The sequence below is a fragment of the Neolamprologus multifasciatus genome, chromosome 6 (assembly GCF_963576455.1).
Source record: "Neolamprologus multifasciatus chromosome 6, fNeoMul1.2, whole genome shotgun sequence".
Lineage (NCBI taxonomy): Eukaryota > Metazoa > Chordata > Actinopteri > Cichliformes > Cichlidae > Neolamprologus > Neolamprologus multifasciatus.
The window spans coordinates 10142930-10166266 of record NC_140444.1 but is presented as its reverse complement, the minus strand read 5'-3'; the positions used below and the strand labels follow the sequence as shown (position 1 = coordinate 10166266).

General features: G+C 40.0%; 2 protein-coding genes across 4 annotated transcripts; one reads left to right on the top strand and one right to left on the bottom strand.

The window, feature by feature from the left end:
* Positions 1–3557: 3557 nt before the first annotated feature.
* slc25a23a (solute carrier family 25 member 23a) lies at positions 3558–18407 on the bottom strand. 2 transcript variants are annotated; one of them, XM_085162201.1, is made up of 12 exons: positions 18111–18407; positions 15236–15453; positions 12231–12354; positions 12058–12145; positions 10393–10504; positions 10090–10248; positions 9806–9958; positions 8349–8462; positions 8057–8224; positions 7829–7976; positions 6637–6819; positions 3558–6240 (listed from the first exon to the last, which is right to left on the bottom strand). In XM_085162201.1, exons 2-12 carry the CDS (start codon positions 15428–15430, stop codon positions 6230–6232), a joined length of 1455 nt encoding a protein of 484 aa, XP_085018327.1. In that variant the 5' UTR covers positions 15431–15453; positions 18111–18407; the 3' UTR covers positions 3558–6229. The 2 variants fall into 2 exon arrangements, with proteins under 2 accessions (XP_085018327.1, XP_085018326.1); XM_085162200.1 differs by having other exon boundaries at positions 3558–6819; positions 18111–18406.
* Positions 18408–18668: 261 nt separating this feature from the next.
* LOC146516424 (regulator of G-protein signaling 5) lies at positions 18669–23236 on the top strand. 2 transcript variants are annotated; one of them, XM_085162211.1, is made up of 6 exons: positions 18669–19280; positions 20814–20880; positions 20966–21022; positions 21111–21163; positions 22550–22713; positions 22793–23236. In XM_085162211.1, the coding sequence occupies exons 2-6, from the start codon at positions 20837–20839 to the stop codon at positions 22958–22960; spliced, it is 486 nt and encodes a 161-aa protein (XP_085018337.1). In that variant the 5' UTR covers positions 18669–19280; positions 20814–20836; the 3' UTR covers positions 22961–23236. The 2 variants fall into 2 exon arrangements, with proteins under 2 accessions (XP_085018337.1, XP_085018336.1); XM_085162210.1 differs by having other exon boundaries at positions 20599–20880.
* The last annotated feature ends 101 nt before the right edge of the window (positions 23237–23337 follow it).

Below are 23337 nucleotides of genomic sequence, written 5' to 3'. Positions count from 1 at the left end.
AGTAACGGAATGCATGTACCGGCGTTACGTATTTAAAATGCAAAATATGAGTAACTGTATTCCGTTACAGTAACATTTTAAAAGGGTGGTATTCAGAATACAGTTACTTTAAAATAAATAAATAAATGGATTACACGGCGGTCTTTTCCTGTTTCATATGTTAGGCTATGACATCTCTTTTTGTGGTAATTCCACGCCAGGGAAACCCAAACAAAACACGCATTAAGAGGCTCTAATGCCTGCGTCTCAATCTTGCGGACCATGTCACCCCTACTTGCGGCCGCATAATGACGTGAAGAAATATTTTTAAAAAGTTATTCACAAAAAGTGTTACAGGCATAGCCCTAAAGAATGTAGCCTCATGGGCAGTGTAGTCCGTGCTGCAGGGAGAATGGACTGCCATACCCGTGTGTGTGTGAGCGCGAGGAAGGGAGAGAAAAACTGGAGTGGAAAGTCCGAGTTGTCACCGAGCAGAATCGAGAGATGGAAGCATGTAAATGTAATAATAACCACTGCAGCCAAAAAGAGTGCCCGAGGAGCCCAGTTGTAAGTAAGTTATTAAGACTCGACTGTACACTGTGTTCTGTTTTCCTCCGAAACAATAAGTTCCGTTGGGGCAGCCTTTCAACGCCTCTCTCGGTCTCTCGCTAGCAAAGTAGACCCAGACAAGTTAAGGGTAGCTAGTTTTCGTGACAGCTTGGAGCCGCAAACCTGTTTTATATACGTGCGGAATAGTTTTCTATACCAGATCGCTGCAAAAAGTGCGGCCTTACCTAATGTCAACCCTACTGTTACTCATTTTATATGAAGATTTAAAAATCTAGTTGGTATTGGTATGGCGAGTAGCATGATAATATATTAAGTAATCCAAAGTATTCAGAATACATTACTCTCATTGTGTAACGTAACGGAATACGTTACAAAATACATTTTGGGGCATGTATTCTGTAATCTGTAGTGGAATACATTTTAAAACTAACCTTCCCAACACTGGATACAGATAATAAGATACTTGTGCTTTAGATGAGTCATTGCCCTGTTAAATTTGTTCATGTGGCAATAAATCTGGGGAGAAATTATTCTGCAAAAAAACATCTGCTAGAGAAATTGTGGTGTCAGAATATTACTCCCACTCAGCAATTATGTGCTCTGTCCCTTTGTGGCTTTCACTGCTGGCTCTTTAGTGAAGTCTGAAGTGGCTTTGGCCATTTGTGGCTACCCTTTGGCTCTGGTCCTGACAACCACACCGCCAAATCATTCAACTAAAGAAACTTGGCAAAGAGTATAAGGTCGTATTTTGACTTATCAGTAGGTCAGAAGTTTACATACATTCATAATGGTCATGAATGTTGTGGTAACTTTGTTTTTGATGATTTCTTTAAATCTTCCAAGGTGACATGATTGTGCAGCATACATCTGTCATGACTTTAAAAAATAAAAACTGGATGTACAAGTTTTAATTTTTTTATATCACCAATAATATTTGGCTCAGTGCTAAGTGCCTTAGCGAGATGCACCTGAACCAAACACTTTTGGTAGCCATCAACAAGCTTCTAGTACAATTATTGTTGGATATTTGACCACTCTTCTTGGCAGAATTGTAGTTCATTTAAACTGGTTGGTTTCCTGGCACAGATCCATTTTCAACAGTGTTGAGAACTTTGGGAAGGCCATTCATGGAGCTTTAGAATAGAATAGATTTTTATTGTCACTGCTACAAGAACAATGAAACACAGCTTGGCATCTTTCCATTGTGTCTAATACACAATAACGTAACATTTACACAAGAAAGATATGTATAAGTTATACTTACAAATGCATACATACGGATACACCCACCCATACATACATACACACACACACACACACACACATATATGTATATAAAACATCCATGAGTCGTGTCAGTGCAGTTAACCTTCAATCAGGTTGGAGGTAGGGCATGTTTGACAGCCTGTGGGTAGAAGCTTCTGTTGAGTCTGTTTTTTTGCCTTTATGTTTATTGCCTGCTTTATCCATTCATGCACCAGTTTCAATGTGTGTTTGGGATCAGTGTCCAGTTGAAACACCCAACTGTGTCCAAGTTTGAACTGTGTAGCTATTGATCTGAGTGAAATTGAAGAATTTGGAGGTATTCCTCTTTCTTCATTATTATCAACTAGTGTCCCAATTGAACAGTCTTGACCTTTAGAAGAACTAAATTATATACGGTAAGGGCCACAATTCTGATAAAAAAAAATCTTCATATTGTATTGCAAATTAAGAAAAATCTGACAATTTCAAAGGTTTGGAAACATTTAAAAATTCAGTCTTCACTGGCGTTCGACAGCTTCTAGACTGCAATGAAGTGCTCTCCTGGATAACCGCAGGAAATTATTTGGAAATTCACAAAATAATTACTTCTCATAGGAAACGGTAAGTACAAACCCCACAAACAATTTTTCATTCATTAAATTTGAATTTAATTGCATAATTGCTGTATATCAGGTAAAAATAACAAGCTGGGGTTTAGTAGGAGTGTTCTTAAAGTCTGACTTTCATCTTTTAACTCACTGTCACTAGGGCTGCCACAAACGATTATTTTGATAGTCGACTAGTCACCGATTATTTTTGCTATTAGTCGACTAATCAGATCATGCATCCATTGGACGTAAAACTACAGATTACTGGACCAGCACGCATCTGCTCTTATATATCATTAGCTTACAGCTTGAAGTGTTTAAGGTATGTGCTAACTAAAAATAAAGACAAGATGATAGTTTATTAAATTTTAATGAAATTTGGAGATTGTTTTGGTGGAGTTTAATAAACTCAGCTGTCTGCTCCTTGCTATCTAAAATATAACAGGACACCGGAGGATATTCTCGAGCATCTCTTTAATCTCAGCCAAACTGATTTGCTCAGGAGCAAATAAAATACTAAAAAAAAAAAAGCCAAACAATAACATCTTAAAGTTATCCAAGTGACTTATATATCATGTTTAATCTGAGTAGTGAAAGACGGCGGTGGGTTTGAAAATGATTTGCCCGGAGTCCGGTGTTTTCGCAGGCTCTAGTGAGCCTTGCTCCCGGCTAGCTATCAAGCTGGTGGGTAACAGACGTCTCTGAGCGCTTTTGAAAATATGCGGTGTCTTGATAAACTGAGCAGATATTTGAGGTTTACACAGCTACATTCTCGCCTGAAAACATGTTAAACGTTTATTTTGTGACCCAGAAAGAATAATAAGAGTAATATTAAAACTAACTAGCTGCCGCCATTGTTGGAAACTGAGCTGGGAATTCTGGGACACAGCTTCTTCTTCTTCGGGGTTTAACGGCAGCTGGCATCCTTGTACATGCAGTGCTGCCATCTTCTGTTTCAGTCCGTTATTACACTCTTAAATCCTACTACTTATTCCTGCATCTTTTGGGATCTTACAAAGCTTCAAACGATGCGTCGACTATTAAATTAGTCGTAGACGATTTCGATAGTCGACGTAATCGTGACTAGTCAACTAATCGTGGCAGCCCTAACTGTCACCAAATACAAGGAGCATTCAATAAACACAAATTGCAAAGTTTATTTAGTTCACTGCTTTCATTTTATTTTTCATTCATACATATTTTGATATTGAGAAAAAATGTTCACTTGCATTAAATACTATTATTGTTTCATGATACAGACAAAGATAAGTCTTAGTATAGTGTTTATGAAAATACTGTACATGGCACTGGCCCATGTGGTAAGAAAGCATTCAAATACTTCTCTGCATAAGAACAGTGACATTACCCATGAGCATTTAGCCAAAGAAGTTATCTGAAACAATCTGTGCTCCTTGAAATGGCTTTGGCAGTTCATCTTCTGTAAAATATAAAGTCTTTGGGTGTGCTTTATTCAGTTGTAACTCTTCTAGAAAATGCATGGCAGAGTGCCTCTTCAGTAGTTCAGTAGTTTTGTTTTCAATACCTATTGCTTTGCTTTACTAATTGTTGCCCTTTTAAGTCAGGAGTGTACGTCCACCCTACATATTCCACATGTACAAGGACTGATCCCCCAAGCTCAGTTACTGTGTACACTGTTTGAGACACATCACCTGTGGTGTACACACAATGGTTGGCAATACTGCAGTGTAGGTGCAATGTGTGCAGGGCTTTTTACTAACTTGATTTCCATGGAGTCCAGAAAACATGAGTATGGTGGCGGGATGCGGTTTGTGGCGCAGCGGCAGGGGAGGGGTGGGGCAGAGGGTTCCGGGGCAGTGCCAGGGGAGCCTGACTGGCACTGTTGCCAGTCATCAGCTAATCGTGACCTCCCTTATTTACACAGTAGGACGTTGGGACCAGCAGTGTGAAGCAGAGAGAGAAATCAGAGGGACGCAGACGGAGGAAAGGGCACTGTAAAGTGTGACCACTAAATCACTAATTGTGAGAATAAACAGGGCTTGCACAGTTGAAACTGAGAGACTGGAGTTGTGTGGTGTGTTTCCCGTGACCACTGTGTTACAGTTTGTTCAACTTGCATTGAGTGTTTGTGTCTATTGTTTGTGTAATTGTGATTAGCAGAAGTTTCCACTTGCTGGTAAGAAAAGATGTGAAGACAGGTCTGTCTGTCCAAAGGATTGTACAACTGGCTTTGTTCAAGTCAAATGGAACCTTGATGTTACTGTAGGCTCAAGAGGAAGTGTTAACAATGCACCCACAAGGCTGTGAAGAATGTATCCTAAAGACACCACAGGCTACACCAGCCCAGTCAGTTTCAGAGGACTCAGGTGATGTGAGCTTTGTGTCGCTGGATTGTGTTTTCAGTCAGCTATCTGCACAGTGGCACATCCGTAGCCTTAGGGGCCTTCTATTTGACCTGCCTCCCTTTACTCGCCTCCGTATCCTCCTGCAAAGGGTTTAGGTTGAGTGACCCTCATCATTGTGGTCATCAGGTCTGTATCTTAGCAACCTTTATCATCCCTTTTCACAGAGGCTGAGGCTTTAGGCCTGGCCTCTGAGTTTCCAGCCACAGCGTTGCCGAAGGCTCTTGATCAAACAGGGTGGTGTGTTCTTATGACTACGTAGTAGTTCAAGCAAAGTTGAAACAGAGAGTTCAATGTGAGACAGGTGGATTCCCTCATCTGCACAGCCCCTGACATTCTCCAGTTTAGCCCTGTTAGCTTTGAGGGGACTGATTGCAGCCATGAAAACAACCTTTGCTGGTCGTCATAAACTAGCACCTGTATTGCCTGGTTGCCAAAAGTGCTCGTAGTGTTACGCTGTGCTGTCCTGCCGTGGGATTTGGAGGTAATGGTTTTGTGTTCATGCTGGTTGTGGTGTCAGCTGAAAGACTGTGAGAACGTCAGACCTTTCAGCACACAGGTAGTGTTGCAGCTGGCTGCCAGATTATGCAGGCGGTGCTTTACACAAACCCTCCATTTCACTTTAAGGCTTTGTTTTCAAGATGTATCTTTTTCAGACTTGTGCTCAGAGATCAGTAGGTGAACTACTCGTTGGTAACAGACCAGACTGCCTGGGGAAACCTCTCATTGGATTGTGGAGGTGATCTACTATTCATTCAAATGGGCAGTCCAGGACCTGCAGAATGCATGTCTTTCCTTGAGGAGTTCTCCCACCTCATGGGCTTTATTGCAGGATGTGTTTCTCACAGAAATTTTTTTACAGGAGCCCTTTGGACGAACTTGTCCACTTTTACCAGATTTGACTGCTAAAAGTGACTTAATTGAAAAACACATGCTAGATTCTGTAGCTCATGGCTCACATATGGTTGAGAATGATGTTGTTTTTTCACTGTAGCCAAGTGGCTTTCCTTACATTTGCAAGAAGGCGTTGTGCTTGGGAGAGGCAGCTAACCTTTGGTAGCATCTTGGATCAAAACCATGAGCATATGCTTATGTGTAGAAGAACTCTACAATCACACTAGTACTCAGCTGCCATTTTGTACTACATTTGCTTCGTTTCCTAACTGTGTTTGTTACAGAGTCCTCATATACATGGAAAATGGGTGGAGAGAGAGCCTTGATACATAAGAGAACAGTTGGTTACTTTGTAACCTAGGTTCTCTGACTCTGTAGCCAATCAGTGATGTCTCTTAAAGAGTATCCCCATGGAGATCAGACCCCTTACATGTAAAATATGTGGGACTGGGAGACCCTGTAAGTCTCTCTACTTAGAGAGAATTGGTTACGATGTAACCAATCATTCCTCTCACTTACAAATGAGGAAATTGGATCAGCCCTCCATCTTCTCTAAGTATCACCTGGAAGAAAAAAAATAATGTTGTAGCAATATAATATGGTTTTCAAGATCGGCTATACCTTTTACCTGTTCTCAGTCAAGTTCATGCAAATCCTCATATGTCCAGGTCACTCCAGCAGCAAAATGTCAGTCTGTTAGCTTTCACACACCTGCTGGCATGCGTTGCAAAGCAATTACAGATCACATGTCACCTAAATGTCAGAATTTCAAACAGATTACTGTATATATAACATACAGTATATATGTCGATTTCTCTCATCCTTATCTTCAAAATTCAAGACTTACATTCTCTTGTATCATTCAAAAGCCTGTCTACCCATGCACTTCCAACAGCTTGCAGGTAAAAAGCACCACAGTTTCTCCTTTTGCTACCCCTTTCCTTTCCCTACCCTCCTACCCTCTATATCCACTCCAAGGAATATCCTTGTGTATTCATAGACGACATAGGACACGCTCACAGCGGGGATGACTTTGAGCATGTTGGGAGAAATTCCTCGATAAAGTCCAGTGATGCCCTCCTGGCTCAAAATGGTTTGAAGCAATGTCAGCATGGAGACTTTAGGGGCTCCCTTCACTGAAGCTGTTGGGAGAGTAAAGAGATGAGCCACATCAAGATCATTTTAACACAAGGGGCACAATATGGTCTTCATCTGATGGAGCTGAACATGTCAATCCTACATATTTCTGAACTTGTTATAAACACTAAGCAAACTCTGTTGAAAGAAAACTGAGCTAAAGACTCAAAGTTAAGAAAAAAGTTAAGAAATATACCTTGGACTAAGATGTTCTTTGTTTCCTTTTTTTGGTCAAGCAACTGTTTAAAAGCCCTGTGGTGGCTCGACATCTTGCTAACAGGCAGTTTATGATTCTGTTTTAAATTTATGTTTTAAATTTATGCCATAAGTACACTGTAACCTGATTTGCATCTCCCTGGAAATCTAATGACATAGATGCATAGATGCATCCTGCGACTATTGTGATTGGCCTTTTCAGTACTGTTAATTTTTCCTGTGGATTTCCAAACAAATGGAAATAATTTGTTTCCCTATGACCAGAACAAATAGAAGGGACACAGGAAAAATGACCCAACACTTTATTTCTTTCTATTATGGCCGGGGCAACATATAACTAACTAACCCATAAAAAACCCCACGAAAGCATGAATTCTGCTAAAGGATTTGGCCACTTATGTAGGTTGCATCGTAGGCTTTACATAGATTTACAGCAGAAGGCTTAATCAGCCGTAAGACAGTTATTCGACGAAAGTGCACAACCCCTCAGAACCGTAATTGTCAATAACCAAAGCATATGACAATATTTCTTCGAGACGGCATCAGATTATATTGTAGTACTTGTCCATTTCAGCTGTATTAGCACAATAAAAACAGTTGCCCTCATTACTTTATGCGATTATGTGCAGTTGATGCTTTGAATGATGCTTTACCACATATATCGCCTGGAGAGTCACATCAAATCTTATAAATATAAAATTCATATATGAAGGAATTTCTTTGCACACCAGCATGTGTTGAAATTCCTCTCACTTGTCACTTATTTGTAACTGTGAGGAAAGGCACGCGTATCCTCACCTTGCGCTTGCATTCGGGTACGGATCAGCGCCAAAGGGTAACTTGCCAGTTGTCCACAAGTGCTGGACACAGCACCACATCCGACCAGCACCGTGACCCCTGGGTCCACTAAACCTCTGTTCCTGTTCAGCCAAGCAAACTTCAGAGTCTGTTGAATAAAAGGCATGAAAAGAAGGTCAAGACTAAGGAAAACACAGCAGGAGCTGTGGGGTTTCATGTCTCTCTGACCTCGTAGACAGCCAGATCGATGCCAGCGTAAGGGATAATACCCAGCAAGTTAGGTATATAGCCCTTGTAGAAGGCTGCGACGCCTTCTCTCTGTAGGATCTGTTTGGCACAGTCTGCTATTCCTGAGTATTGACCTGTTTTTCTCAGTGTGAGACGGGTCTTTAACACCTGAGGGGAAGAAAGAGAGAAGGAAAAGAAACAGAAGCAGACAAAAGGAGAGAACTTGTTCATTTTCATTAAGTCTATAAAATGTGTTTTCTCAATAATATAAAATATTCTTTATGTCTGTTACCTCCATTGGATAGATGGCTGTCTGAGCTGTTGCTCCAGCCAAAGAACCGGCAACGAATCTCTCATGTACTTTTAAAGTCCTAGATTCATTACTGCCACGCATCATTTTCTTGATCTGTGCAGAAATACATAATTTTTAAGTTAATAATGAGAAATGGTTGTACAATCAGAGAAGAAAGACAAATTATTTTGGCAATTATTATTAATGTATCATTAAAAAGCAAACTGAACAATAAGAATAACATGACTGTCAGCTTTTACATCTGTTCCATGCAAGCTTTGCTTTTAAGATGTCACCAAGCACAAAATGTCCTACAAATTCAAGCCTTGAGCTGTGAAATTAAAAAAAAGATGACTGGTAGCTATCAGCAGCTTTCCCCAGGTAGCGGAAATATTGGATGCTGGAACAACTAAAACACTTGTAGAAAATCTACCTGGTAAAAAAGCAAAAAACAAAAACTGAAGCCCTGGTAATGGAAACAGCAAGGAAAGAGAGTAATAGAATCGAAAAATAGCACAGAGTGAGCCTCAGATTGGGTCAGTGGTGAGCACTCCAGGATTTGGAGGGTTTGTGGTTCTCAGAATTTCTAGTAGATCAGTAGATAACGGAAGCTGAATGCCTGTTAGTCTAATACTGGAGTCGCAACATTGTTTTAGATCAGGTGCAACATTTACAGACCAGTAAAGCCACTGCGTAACATCCCCTAAAAACACTTCCTTTCTTTTGAGGCAAAGAAAAAAAATCTTTGCCTTCATAAACAAAAGCAATAATTTTAAATTTAAAATGCAACAGGATTTTACAAAATCAAATGTTTATTTATTCATATAATTAATGATTAAAGACAGAATAAACTGAATGTATACCAATCAAGTAAATTTCATTTGAGCAAATTCCATTAAATTTAACATTTTACATCGTAGTTATGAAACAAAATTAGATGTAAAATTTACACGCAAAACTGGTGCACGAGCGAGGGGAAAGCGTTTATTGTGTATAATAATACACAATGACAAAGTCAACATTTTGGGTGACATCCTTAATGAGGAAACAACACTGTCATGTTTTAGAATTTAATAAGCATTTTCAGGGAAGCATCTCTCATTAGTTAAATCTTTTTTTTTTATTTGTACCACAGAAGGTTAAAAACATTGTGATTTTCTGCAGTCTTGTTGCCATGCAACCAGAGGACAGTAAAGGAAATAATAGCCTGAGAAGTCCTGCATCTGTTTCTCACTTCCGCGATATCTTGACCAAACTAGCTGCTGCTGGTTTGGGTTCATATTCGATACAGAGAGAATACATAAGAGAATATGTTTATTTTTCACAATGATCTAAATAGATCATTTAGAAAGATTTAAATATTTGGACAAAGGAAAATAATAATAATAAGAGAATGATGAATCACGGTAAAGGAGTGTAAGGTGAAAAATTGAATGTGTGTTCATAGTTTTCTCCACCTGTTCGTAAGCTGCAAACTTGATAGCAGTCTCCGGGGCAATTTTTAGGACATTGATTCCATTTCCCCTCCACAGAGACCAGATTCCTCCCTCTTTCACCATCGTCTGAAAATTGCTTAGCACATTCCCTTTAAAATCAGAGGAGCCGTGTACCTGGCAGAGTAAAGCAAGAAAGTCAATATTAAAGAATCAGAGCTCAAAAAGGACTTTTTATACATAAACAGTAACACATGGATGAATTCAGAGTGATCAGAGAGATAAGGCTGTAAGTGCACCAGTCTGACCTGTCGGAAGACTTTGAGCCTGTCTAAAGGGGCCGTTCCAGTCCGGGATACAGATCCGGCAATGGCTCCAGCCATCAGCTGCCGCCAGACAAACCCAGACTTCTTTTCCTCTTCTGAAAATTCATCTGGGACTGTCAGCTGCTCACCGATGTCCACCATCTACTGAAGCCATGCAGGTCAGAAGATGTATATATAAAAAAAAAAAAAGTAACAAGGAGTGGGGAATAAAAAAATATTTTGAATTCTTAACAGTGGTGTCAGTCACACTGCATACTGTATGATAAATTTTGTTTCCGACTTTACCAATGAGCGTTTCCAATGGCACGCCACTTCCTCCATGTTAGTGATAGGGTTAAACAGGAAGTGGTCCCGCCACTCATTCCAGTCAATGGTCATTGTACCATCCTTATCTATACTGTGGAAACACATATATAAATAAATAGATAAAAAGGTCATAAAATTCATATAAAGAAAAACACCAGAGACTGTACAACAAAGATGGACACAGCCACAGTGACATCACCCTCTGGTTAGAATGTCTGCAGGGTTCAGACACCTTATGTCTTTTATATACAGTCAATGTTTACATTGAAATAGAAGACACTAATATTCCTTTGTGTCTCTTGACTAACTGAAACCAATTTGATACATTAAGGCAGCAGTTCATAAACTGTGGGGCACCCCCTGGTGGAGCACAGATTCACTGCAGATGGGAGGACTGAAACCACAGTAAGTTCATGTAAATCGATAAAAGTTAATCTTATTATTAACTACTACTACTATTAGTAGTTCAGCGGCTGCACTTCCTCTATGTCCCGAGGAAGAATAACCTGGACCAGAACCTGCTGCTGGCATTCTACCGCTCCTCAGTGAAGAGTGTGCTCTAGTACTGCCTGGGCGTTTGGTATGCAGGGGTCACAGCTGAGGAAAGGAAATCTGCGCAGAGGGTAATTAACACTGCCCAAAAAATCATTGGCTGCCCTCTGCCACCCCTTGAGGCCATCGCCAGCTCCTCCTGTCTCAGGAAAACCAGGCCCATCACAGGTGACCCCTTGCACCCCACCCACCCCCTGTTTGACCTGCTGCCCTCTGGCCGGCGCCTCAGGTCAATCAGGTCTCCCACCTCCAGACTCATAAGCAGCTTCCTCCCCTGGGCAATTCAGACTGTCAACAAACACTATACACCCTGCCCACCAATCCTGCCTCCCTAGTCTGAGCCATGGTCGGAGTAACCTTCATCACTAGGGACTCTTTTCAGACCAAGTCTTTTCTTTGCACTACTACTGAGCACTTTGCAACTATTTTGTTGTCCAATGTTTCAATCGTTCTCTTATTTTTGTATATTTTTCTCTTGTTTTCTATTTATTCCTGCTGTCTACTATTTATATTTTATCCCAGCAGGACAGTTGGTGTAGAGCACCTACAATTTTGTTGTAAATGTACAATTACAATAAAGGGCTATTCTAATCTATTCTAAAGACTCAGTTTCATTAGTGTGGAGATCTCTTCATATTCAAGTTTTCAACTCTCTGAATGTTCTTCAGATCATGTTTTCAATATCCCCTTAAAATAATCCACTGATTCAATCAGTTTAGTTTTTTTTAAATATGAGGCTAAAATCAAGGTTTTATGGACAGCTTTTGTAAATACTACAAATCTCCCTCCTCTCCATCACTGGGCCAGAGTGAGGATTGACTCCAGCAAAAATTGACATTATATCTTCCACAAAACTAAATCTCTAGGTTAGAGAGTAACTAACAAACCTGTAACAATGGGTCAAAGTGACTGAGGTGATTGAACAGCTTCTAAAGATTCTCCCCAGTTTGATTATAGAGGATAGTCAGTGGCTTAATATTGAAAGTGTCACGCTGCTCAACCTATTAGAAATGGTGGCAGGTAGTATTTTTGATGATAGACATGGATCGTAGGAATTATTAATGCAATATGGATTACTGATTGATAACATACCTTAACAAAATCCTGTTGGCATCCTCCAAGCTAATATTCACACCAATGTTGCGAAGACAGACCTGAATCTCTGTTGCATCTATGCAACCTGCAGATATTCACAAGTCACAGGGGTTGAGTGAGAGACAAGTGAGATAATTACAAAAACTATCATGTTGTGATCTGATACAGACCATCGTTGTTATTGTCCAGGCTGCGAAACATGTCTTTAAGCTGCTTTTCATGGCTACGAAGATACTGAGTGAACTCTTCTAAGTCCAGGACTCCATCACGGTTGGTGTCTCCGGCCTCCACGATCTGATAGCAAGGACGTGATGTAAAACAACATTTGGTCAAGAACAAAAAACAGGTCTTTAAACAAGTGTAATACCTGCTTTATATTACACAGTGCTGCTTGGTCCTTAAAAGTATACTTTTACTTTTACTTGAAAGTATCCGGACCAAAAATAGACTTTAGCCTGTCTACACATTACTACAAAGACAGTGTGTTTGTAGTTCTCTACAACAGCATAAGGTTGCTTCAGCTTATCAGAGCACACAGAGCTGAGGTGACCTTGACAGCAAAGAAATATCTCCTCACAAAAGTCCAGCGGCCTCTGGACTTTACATAAACTTTGCAATCTGTTGGAAAAATATGGCTGATAGGTGTTGTGCAGTCAAGGAAATATGTGTTAAATAAAATGCATTTCTCCCAAGAAGGATCAGTTCATCTGTTTTAAAAAGTCAAAAAGGCTGTTTTATAAACTAAACCTATTAATCGAACTTTACACATCCAGCTAATAGTTCATTTAAGGTGTGAACCTGTGAAGAGAAAACAGTAGTCGCTTATGTGTTCACTGTAAGAGCTGTATGACTTACAGTCATTTATGTATGCTGACTTTACCATGATGTTATCATTTGAAATTTTGGCCATGTGTGTTATGAATGTCCACAAAAGGTTTGGATGACTAGTATGCCACTCTGCAACCCTTACTCTCCTTACAGTTTGAGTGCAGGAGTCCTTGGCTGCTGCCTCAGCTTAACTGCTGATTGGCTACACCCCATTTTTCCAAAACTTTGGTGTCCACCTCTGTTTTATGTAGTGGCTCAAATAACAATAAGAATCCCTGTCTAGTTACCTAAAAAGTAACTCTGTCACATCACAGAAATATTCTTGGAAAAACAGGGGCCAAAACACACTGAACGTAGAGAGTGAATTACACAGAAGCAGTGATAAATGTTACAGGAGAAAAAGAAACTGGACAATTATCTATGTGTAGAGAAATCAAGCATATGACAGAGCAAAAGGTTACTAATCTCAGTTTACAAAGTCCTGCTCCTTCGACCAAAATAGCATCCCGCTGCCCTTTACATGTTTTCAAAGACAGACAGACACTCACACATTAAATCTTACCCTAACATAAGCCTCAAACTCTGAAATAAACCATATTATGCTTTCAGTCCTCTTAATTCACAAAGAGGAGCAAGGCTCAGCTTACAGTTTTCACACAGTCCAGACGAGAGAAGAAGCAGAACTAGAAGAACTGATGAGTTCTCTTGTGACCCAGACACTTTTTACCAAAACAAACACTCAAAGACAGAGGAAAGAGAAGAGAGACAGCCTGTGTGCTTTCTCAATACAAATCCATGCTGTTGATGTTCTCTGCTGCTGCTGCTGCATAAATAGTAAGGATGCAGATAAGATGGAACTAGAAGGTAAAGGGAGAAGGGCAGAGATTTTGCCATTCCTGGTTGTTTAATGTAAAGAGAAGAGGAAAGATGAACGGGTGGTGTTCTTTATGAATAGAAAGTGTGCGGGAAGGTGAAATTTAGACACAGTTTCTCCTTCCCACAAAAACCCATGCGTAAGCAGGTTAAACCACTGAGTTAAACAATGACCTTCCAACGGTAGAGCAACAAGTAATGGCAAAAAAAAAGCACTGAAAAGCTGAATTACTGAGGTTTTATCTGAAACCAGCATCTGGTTTAAAAATCTTTCTTTACAACTAAACTGACTTGATGTGACCTTTAATGTGAAGTGGCTGCTGGTACTACAGAGTGCCCTCTACTTATGTTTGCCATTTACCAGCCTCATTTACCAGACCAGCCCTCATGAGTCCTCTAATGCACCTTGACTTCAATATATGAAAATGGCAAATGGCAAAGCCCAAAAGTAGAAGCCTGCTGGAGGATTTTGGTGGATATATTCTCTCTCGAGTGTGATCTGCTGGCTTACAAAACTACCTAAAATAAAAGAAATACGTCTTCACTTTCATTCTTGTCTACTTGTTTAAAATCTTCGCTATAACCACCCTGAATAAATGTATTGCACGCTCAGTCATAAAGGTAAGGAAAGTTGAGTTCCCAGAACGTTGATCCTGTTTACCTGGACATTGCATTTCTCAACGTCCGGGTAAACAGAATCAACTTTCTGGGAACTCAACTTTCCTTTTTCCAGGATTCAGCTGGGTGGAAATGTGTAATGAGACTGGGAAGACAATAGGACTCTCCCACTGTACTAGGAACCATTTTGTGCTTAAATTATGCTTCAGCAGGAAATCTGCTTCATAATTTAGGATGTAACTGGAAACTCCTTTTAACCCTACGGTGTAACATTCCACGTAATCTGATGTGCACCTCCCAAGAAATGTAGCTATGTTTAGGGTCAACGCAGCTCGCAACGAATGAATGACGTGGAAGGTTGAAGTGTAGGGTAGTTTATCAAAATGGCCCACTATTTGTGTGCATGTTAGGTAACAAGATTTTTAAAGAGCATAGAGCAGATAAGGAATGATTTATTGACTGTTTAATGGTAAAACTGTGTCAGATGGTAAATGGACTGGTTCTTATATAGCGCTTTTCTGTTTTATCTGAGCACTCAAAGCACTTTAGACAACTTGCACATTCACACAAGCACTTTTTTCTAAGCGCTTACTATCTAACATTCACAGAAATTCATACTCCCATGGATGCATCAAAGAGCAACATGGGGTCAGACTGGAGCAGACTGGGATCAAACCGCAAACCTTCCAGTTAGTAGGTGACCTGCTCTACCACCTGAGCTACAGCCACCCGGATGCCCAGCTCCTAAAGACCAAGACAGTCTGATCACTGACAGTGGGAAGTGTCTAATGTGAAAATATCTGTAGAAAATGAACCCATTTGTAATGCACAGTATCACTGTATGCTGCTGTATTACCTTCTCTACTAAGCCTTTGGAAAGCCCCTGGTCTGCCAGCCCTCTCCGCAGTTCAAGGATGTCAATGTGTCCATCTTTGTTGATGTCCAGCTGTTCAAAGAGTTCAGCCCAGCGCTGCTCCCGCTCCTCGTCTGGACTAGAGGATTCACTCTCCTGGCAGTGCACCCAGGGGAACCAAGTCCGCTGGGGTTCCATGACTGGTCACCAGTCAGAGTTAGCTGATAAGATACAGGGGCACCAGTTCAGTATCCACAGCCTGACACAGAACAGTATGTCTGTTTATCTGTGAATACCTCAAACTTTCATTTGTACAACAAACTATTCAGTTATCAAAATTAAGTTTTGTTAATGAGAGCATTGCAACCCATTAGGGTCAGTAAACTGGAGCTTATGGTCTGAAAAGAAAGAGACCAAAAACAATCGAGAAAATTATTAAAAACTGACTGCAAACAGTTGTTATCTGGTTGGCGGGTTTTGCAGAGGCAGCAAATGTAATATTAAGCAGAAACAGGGGCACAGCGCAGGACCCTGGACCCCAATCATAACCAGTCTCTGTGGGCCCCCTTTCCTTTCTTGATCTGTATCTTTCAGTGTAGCTAATAATTAACTGTTCATATTCTGCATTTGATTAAAAAAAACAAAAAACAAAACTATGATATGTCCAATAGTCTGCCCACCTTAAAATCTCCCCATGTCTGGATTCTCATCTCTTAACATACTGTAGCCTGTATAAGCCTCTAAACCTTCTTATAGCCTAACACTGTTTTCAGCCTGTTTAGTGCTAAGGTACATTAGAGGTCTACCCAGATCACTGAGACACACTAAAAGTTGTAACAATGTGATTATCTTGATAATTGTGAAAGTTTAAATAAGTCTCACAGCTTCCGCTAATTGGTCTGTTGAATAGACATGGTAGTGGTGGAGCTTCTGTGATTAGTCACACCAGAGGGCGCTTCCACATAGTGAGATCCTGACTAAGGTTTGAAAAATAACTACAATTACAGTCCTTTGTGTAGGCTGAATAACAGAATAATGAAATCCATTCAATTTAATTAATTTTATGATATGTGTGATAAAATAATATATAACAGCCACTTTCTGTTGGTATTTATTTCATGTTTAAAGCAGAAGTTAAATATATCATATAAGGAAGTCTTCTGTTTTTGCAGATATATATCGGGTGGTTTTGGAATACATGACAATCTTTGTGGGTGTACAAAGAGGTGCTGGTGTACAGCAAACAGCAAAAGCTAAATAAACGCACCCATAAAAGTGACTACATAATTTTCTTTGTTAAATAAGAAGCAGTGTGACTGTGGTATTTTAAAAATGCTGTTTCATTAGCCTGAAAATCCCACTGTCTAATTGCTGAGAGTCACTGGTTCAGCATATCATGAAGACACTGGGCAGTAGTGTGGCTAAGCTTTCAGTTGAAACTATTCTGGATAGAAATGATTGTTTGGAATAACTCTGAGTTGCCGTGATGTGACCTCACTTTGTGTTACATTTTGCAGATCATTTGGAGAAGGGCCTGGGGCTGCTTCACTCACTCTGACTGTTTCTGAAATGAAAGGCCATGTGTTTCATACTGTTGGTTGTAAGTTGTACTGGGTCATTTTGGTAGATGTCACATCTGAAACTGGCTCACTGTCTTTAACAATTGCTAAACCATTCTAAGCCTGTTATCTGTGCTCTGCTAACCTTTGTTAACAGCTGCCTCCCCCCACTTTGCCTTCCCTCCTTTGTTGATGCATGCCATTAGCTGTCACTTAGATACAATAAATTAGTGGTGTAAAAGCGAGGCCGAGGATGGGGTCAGCTTCATTTGTATAAGGTGAATGTAGCACCTCTACACCTCTAGTAGAGCCTCCACTATTTTTGTGAAATCAAAATTCAGTCACCAAGCTGATGTATTCAGGCAATTTAATAATGACTAATTTACTTACGGATGAAACACAGCAAAGGAAAAACAAACATTTCATTCCAAGCTAGAAAAGGCTCCTCCTGCCACCAAGGAGCTTTAACCCAAAACTAGATGCCCCTGAGCAGAGATAACATGAGGAGGAAGCTTCAGATGTAAACTCACTATTTTGCAGTTTTAAACTTCAATTTTTTTGCCCTCAGGTCCAAGTGATGCTTATCTTAAAGTATTTCAGACAAACCCCTTCTGAAACTGCAAGGCTTTATACCCATTTTACACTATGTAGTCTCATTCCCCAACACCTGTAGACAGATAAAATAAATAAATGTGTGTGTGTGTGTGTGTGTGTGTGCGTGCGTGCGTGCGTGCGTGCATTGTATCTATTGATAACAGGCAGCAGTCACAGTTTTGTTTACAAAACCTTGATGATAGGTAGAGATTACATCTGGCAGGGTTAAACTGGGTGTACTGTAGCTGTTACATAGTGTTCCTGTTATAAAACACCACTTGAAATGAATAGAGTTGAACGCTATTATTCATAGTGGATGTGTAGTCGATTCAGAGTGTGTATTGTAGTTGAGTTTGCAGCACAGGACGCAGTGTGAGTTGTGTAAGGCGCTGTTACTGTGCCCACCCTGTTAATCTGATAGGCTACGATTAGCCTATTTTGAAAAATGAATGCAAGCACAGGGCATGTGGGCATCCAGTGGAACGTTTAGTAAATTTGTAACCTAATACTGATGTGTTCGAACACTCTCCAGTAACTGAGTTACTGGTTATTAAACTGGGAATGCCATGAAATACCCCGTCTCACAGGTTCATCCACATACACAACAGCATTTTATCCTTTAAATGTATAATTTTAAATATCCCTTTCACTTGATCCTCGCAGCGTTACGCACGCTGTTACGGTCTAATTATAACATCTACGAGACCATTTTGAGGCGCACTCACAGTGTGTTTATCTGCAGACCGACTCGCCGCCCATGCTCGGGCGGATGCGGAGGATCAGGACGCAGGAGAAACCGGCAGGTCCGCTCAGTCCTAAAACAGCACTGGAAACCACAGAAGCGGGCTCCGCTTGGCTTCAGCGGGTCTCCGTGTTCTGCGGTGCTTGGCGCTGCGTCTTGCAGATTTCTCAGACACTCTTGTTGAGGAAGCAGGAAGCGACAGAAACACGCAGTGGTCCTCCTCCTGCTGCTGCTGCTGCTGAAGCCTTCTGGTGGTGAAGTGTCCGATCCGTGTGTGTCCGCAGTGTACTCAGAGTGTGAAGCCGGCAATTTATTTTGCGTCAATAAAAAGAATTATTAATTGTTTACCACAAGGACTTCTCACATGACATCAGCTAGAGCCCCTGGGCCAGATTCATAAATACTAAGATCATCAGTCCATGGTTCCCTAATGCTTTTAATAGACTAATACATTTAGGTCCACAAGTATTTGGACAGTGACAGTGTTCTTAGTTTTGCCTCTGTTCACCACCACAGTGGCCTTTCAAACAGCCATGTTGTAATTAAAGTACAAATTCCTTATATTTAAAGTTATGTTAGTTTGTCCCTTTACTATTGAGCAATATGATTAAAAATGGCGGCACTTCCTAAACAGTTAATGCAGTACTTTTGTGAAATCCCTTGACTTAAAGCTGAAAGCCTGCACAGAATTGTATATATATCACTGAAAGACATTCTGCTAAATGAGCTTCTTTACCTTCAATCAATGTACTTTGCGAACGGTTTTTAAAGGCTGGACACTTTCGTGCATGCTGGATTTTAACTATACTAGTTTGACTTTTTTAAAATACTTTGAGTATTCACTTGCATAACCACTCTCTGTTTATTTTAACACAGTATATTACCTAAAATTATTCAAAGTATTTCAACAATTCCGCTGTTGGGCACAAGGTGTCCCCTTCTTCGTTGTTTTCAGTGTGTTTGGAGGTTTCAAGTTTCCAAATCACACGTGACTGGCTTCCACACTAGTTATGTCACGAAGTTCCTGCTCCTTCCCTGCAACTCTTGAAGATGAGCACGGAGAAACCTCCCTCCTCCAGCAGATGACCGTGAAAACAGCCGGAGTGCACATAGTTTACCACAGCGAGGCTCAAGCATCCACGTATATACATTTGTGAGTGGCAGTAAAAGGTTTCTCTCACTCTGTAAATGCAAACAGTGTTCTTATTTCAACAAATCTTCAACCTTTCTGTTGCTCCAGCTGTAGCAGTGCTGTGATTGTTGAACACCTCTTTTTCTGCTCTCTGAAAATAGATTGAAATAAATGACATTACATAAAAAAAAATCAGCAGATGATGGGAAATAATCTAAAAACCCAATCTAGTTGTAGTCGCACAAATAGTCGCCCTGGAAAATCCCCAGTGTTTGCTAAACTTGTAGTCTACTCAGAGATTGGTTTCTGATGTAAGAGCCTGCCAGACTTGAGTCGTTTGTAGGTCTTAATTAATTTAAGGAAGGCAAAAATTAAGATTAAAATTGGTTTACTTCATTTTTCAGAGGCCATGAGTTTCTGTGATGTTTTAAAGTAAAGCCAGTCTGTTAGATTTTATAACCTATCACAGCAATAGCATATGGTCGAAGGAAAAAAGGAATCACTAACATGTAGAGAGGATATTCGTGCATGTTCAAGTCATTAATTTAAACAGTGAAGATAACAGAATGCACTGATATGTATTCATAAATGATATTTATCTCCAGGTGAGACAGGAACATCAATGAACCAGAACACAGCTGGGGATCTTTCTGAGTATCTCAGATAATTTGGGATTTTCCTCACAGCGTCTAATGAAACACCAGTATTTAAAAATTAGGTGACTCATGTGTGCAAATGTTTAACCAATCGGTGTCATCTTTTCATTCAGGAGGAGCACGACGTAATCTGCAGGCCTCCCATACGTCACATTATTCAAACAATGGAATTTATGATTCAACAGAAGCATTTTTGTCTCTATGTGTCTCTGATTTGATTTTTACAAATTTACAGTAATATGGAGTTGATCAGAATTTGGCACAAAGTTTTAGCTCTCTTTTTAACATTATTTGCAGTGACATACAGATAAGCACTGTCTGCAGAGAGCCACATAAGAGGGTTATAAAACAGCCAACTAACAAATTAGAAATGGAGAAGAAAAGCTGAACCTTATTTAATGATTTTGCCAGATGTTCCTCTAATTTTGTCCACTAGCTTGTCCATCATCATCTCCGGCCTGCAGATCTCAGACATTCTCCAGCGATGAGTGGTTGTGCCTGTCCACCTGCTCCTCCCTCATCACTTTATTCTTCTGTGATATAACTCTGCAGCCCACTCTGTGTTTCGTTTATGACACACTTTTATGATGACAGGTGTACCCTGACCACTCATGTACACTCACACACGTGATTTTCCTTCTATTATATTATATATTGACTGTGTTTGTATCTCTTGTTGACAGGACTACATGGCCTTTGAGCACGTATACAGCCTCTCATTCAACGGTTTTAATCTCTATTCACTTCCCATCTCCACACCTGCTGTTCTAATCGAAGCAGATTGACAGATCAGATAGCACACGGGCGGACTGCTGTATATAAGAGCAGCACGCTTTAGTCCAGGAGACTGGCTCGGAATAATTCATCAAATACAGCTCGGTTAATTTTCCCTTTGCAGATCATTTAATACTAGCAGCTTCAATGTGTAGGGGGCTCTCCTACCTGCCTTCCTCATGTCTGGAGAAGTAAGTGTTTATTTTTGATATTATGTTTTACATTAATAAATGAAAATCTGAGTTTGTTTTACATCTTCTTTTGTCTGTGTTTCAGGGCAAAAGAGATGCGGGTGAAGCTAAGCCACCTGGCTGAGACCCACCACAAGAACAAGTAAGTTCACTGAAACCCGTATTTTGAATAAGGAGTAAATCAGAGGAGCTGAAGCTACATTTCTGACTCCCTGTGCCCCTTTTATCAGGACTCAGGACGGAAGAATTCTGCAAGACTTGGAAACTCTGCTGAACAGCAAAAGTAAGATTCACTTTATTTTGCTTCTGAAGTCAAATCACCACTTTAATATTAAAACATGAAAAACAGCTCAATGTTACTTGAGGGTGAGGAGATTTGACCTTTTTCTGGTTAATTCTAGCACATCTTTACTGAGAAAGGTTAATCAGTCGTTTGCACAGGCAGCAACGTGCTTTTATTTTGAACATAAGAACACACACTGATATTTCAGCTAAAAATCTAAAGACATTAGGCATTATTATCAATAACATATAGTGTTCTTCCTTTTTAAAAATGGGACATGGTTTCTCCTTGTCACCTTAGCCACATGTTTTTTCTGTGTCCTGAGCTACAAAGTTTCTGGACAGGGTATTTTGCTATTATGTCAACTGTTCTTGGGGTAACTCTTCATCCTTGTCCTCTGATTGCTGTATTTGGGATTCCTGTTCGCTCACTTACACTTGATTCCACACAAAAGGATATTATAGCCTTCACATCCCTATTAGCCAGACGTCTAATATTGTTGCATTGGAAGTCTGTTAAGTATCCTACTATTACCCGGTGGCTTAAAGATGTCATGTTTTTTTCTAAAACTTGAAAAAATTAAATATACGTTGAGAGGTTGCACAGCCAAATTTTTTCACAAGTGGCAACCCTTTATCTCTTATTTTGCTAGTCTAGAGGTATTGCCTGTTTAAATGTACTTCTGTTACTGTTATATTCCTCTAATATGTTTGATGGTTGTGTTGATCTGTGTGGGACTGGGAGGGGGGTCCTTGTTTTAGAATGCATTGTTTTTTTTCATGTATATATATAAGTTTATTTACTTGGAAAAATGAAGAAAGGTTGATTGTATTTCGGTAACTGCAAGTACTGTTGTTTTCTTTTTTCAATAAAAATAATAAAAATATTTTCAAAAAAAAAAAAAATGGGACATGGTAATGTTTATTCAGGGTGCACCCTAACTGAACTGCTTTTTACTTTTTACTGAGTTAATTCTTATAGAATTAATTGTAAAGTAAGAGTACCTTTACTTTTTTACACATCTCCTGTATTCTTAATACTCTAGATGGTGAAAACCATCATATTACTGTTGGCTAATTTATTTTTTAGTGTTGCTAATGCTAACTTACTATTTAAAACAGTATGTATCAAAGGAAAGGCAGTCAGCTGTTTTTGACAACTGCATATTTTGTACTATTTAAGCCTAAATAAGGAGAATTAAGGTGAAATAACTCAATGTTAACTCCAGTGGCACAGTTTATCATAGGTACTGTGTAAAAATGGCTTTTAGAACAGTATTTTTGAAGTTTTGTACCCAAGTAAAAACATGAAAAGCTCAGATGTTTAGTTGAAATTTGTGTTAAACCTGAACTGTTCTTCTAGCTCTTCTTTTCTTCTTCCTCTCAGGTGGTTTGCAGGCCTTTCGGGCGTTCCTGCGCTCCGAGTTCAGTGAGGAGAACCTTCAGTTCTGGCTGGCTTGCGAGGACTACAGGGTTTCCCCTTCAAACCTGCAGAAGAACAAGGCCGGCAGCATCTACAGCCAGTTTATCAACCCTGACGCTCCACTGGAGGTTGGTAGGGAGGAGCACACATCACTAAACAGCAAATGATGAAGAACAAAACATCTTTAAATAACTTTTCCCTCGTTAGGTAAACCTGGATGCTGAGACCCGGGAGGCTCTGCTGAGTGTGATGGACTCTCCATGTCCCAACACATTCAACAAAGCACAGCAGAGGATCTACAGTCTGATGGCCAAGGACTCCTTCCCTCGTTTCCTGCGCTCACATCACTGCATGGAGACCGTTAAGGCTTTTTAAACATGCTCAGATTAGTACTAGACCTGCTTTAGAAATATGTGCTGGTGAATCTGTACTGCTTCAATTGTTGATTGTATTTTAGCAATTAATCTAACATATGTGATCATGTTAACCATAAGGTAGTGCTGTCCTTATATGCACAGTATGCTATCAGTAAGCTTTAAGTTTAACGTTGTAACCTCATAATTATCAAACTTAAATGTAGATGTTGCACCTCTGCATGGCTACAAATTAAATCCAGCAAAAGGATTTAAATAAATACCTCATAACAGATAACTCTTGTACCTTCTCTGCGGTCTTCCTCAGCATCCTTTGTCCATCCCTCCTCTGTACACGTCCAAACCATTTCAGTCTTGCCCGTCTAACTTTGTCTCCAA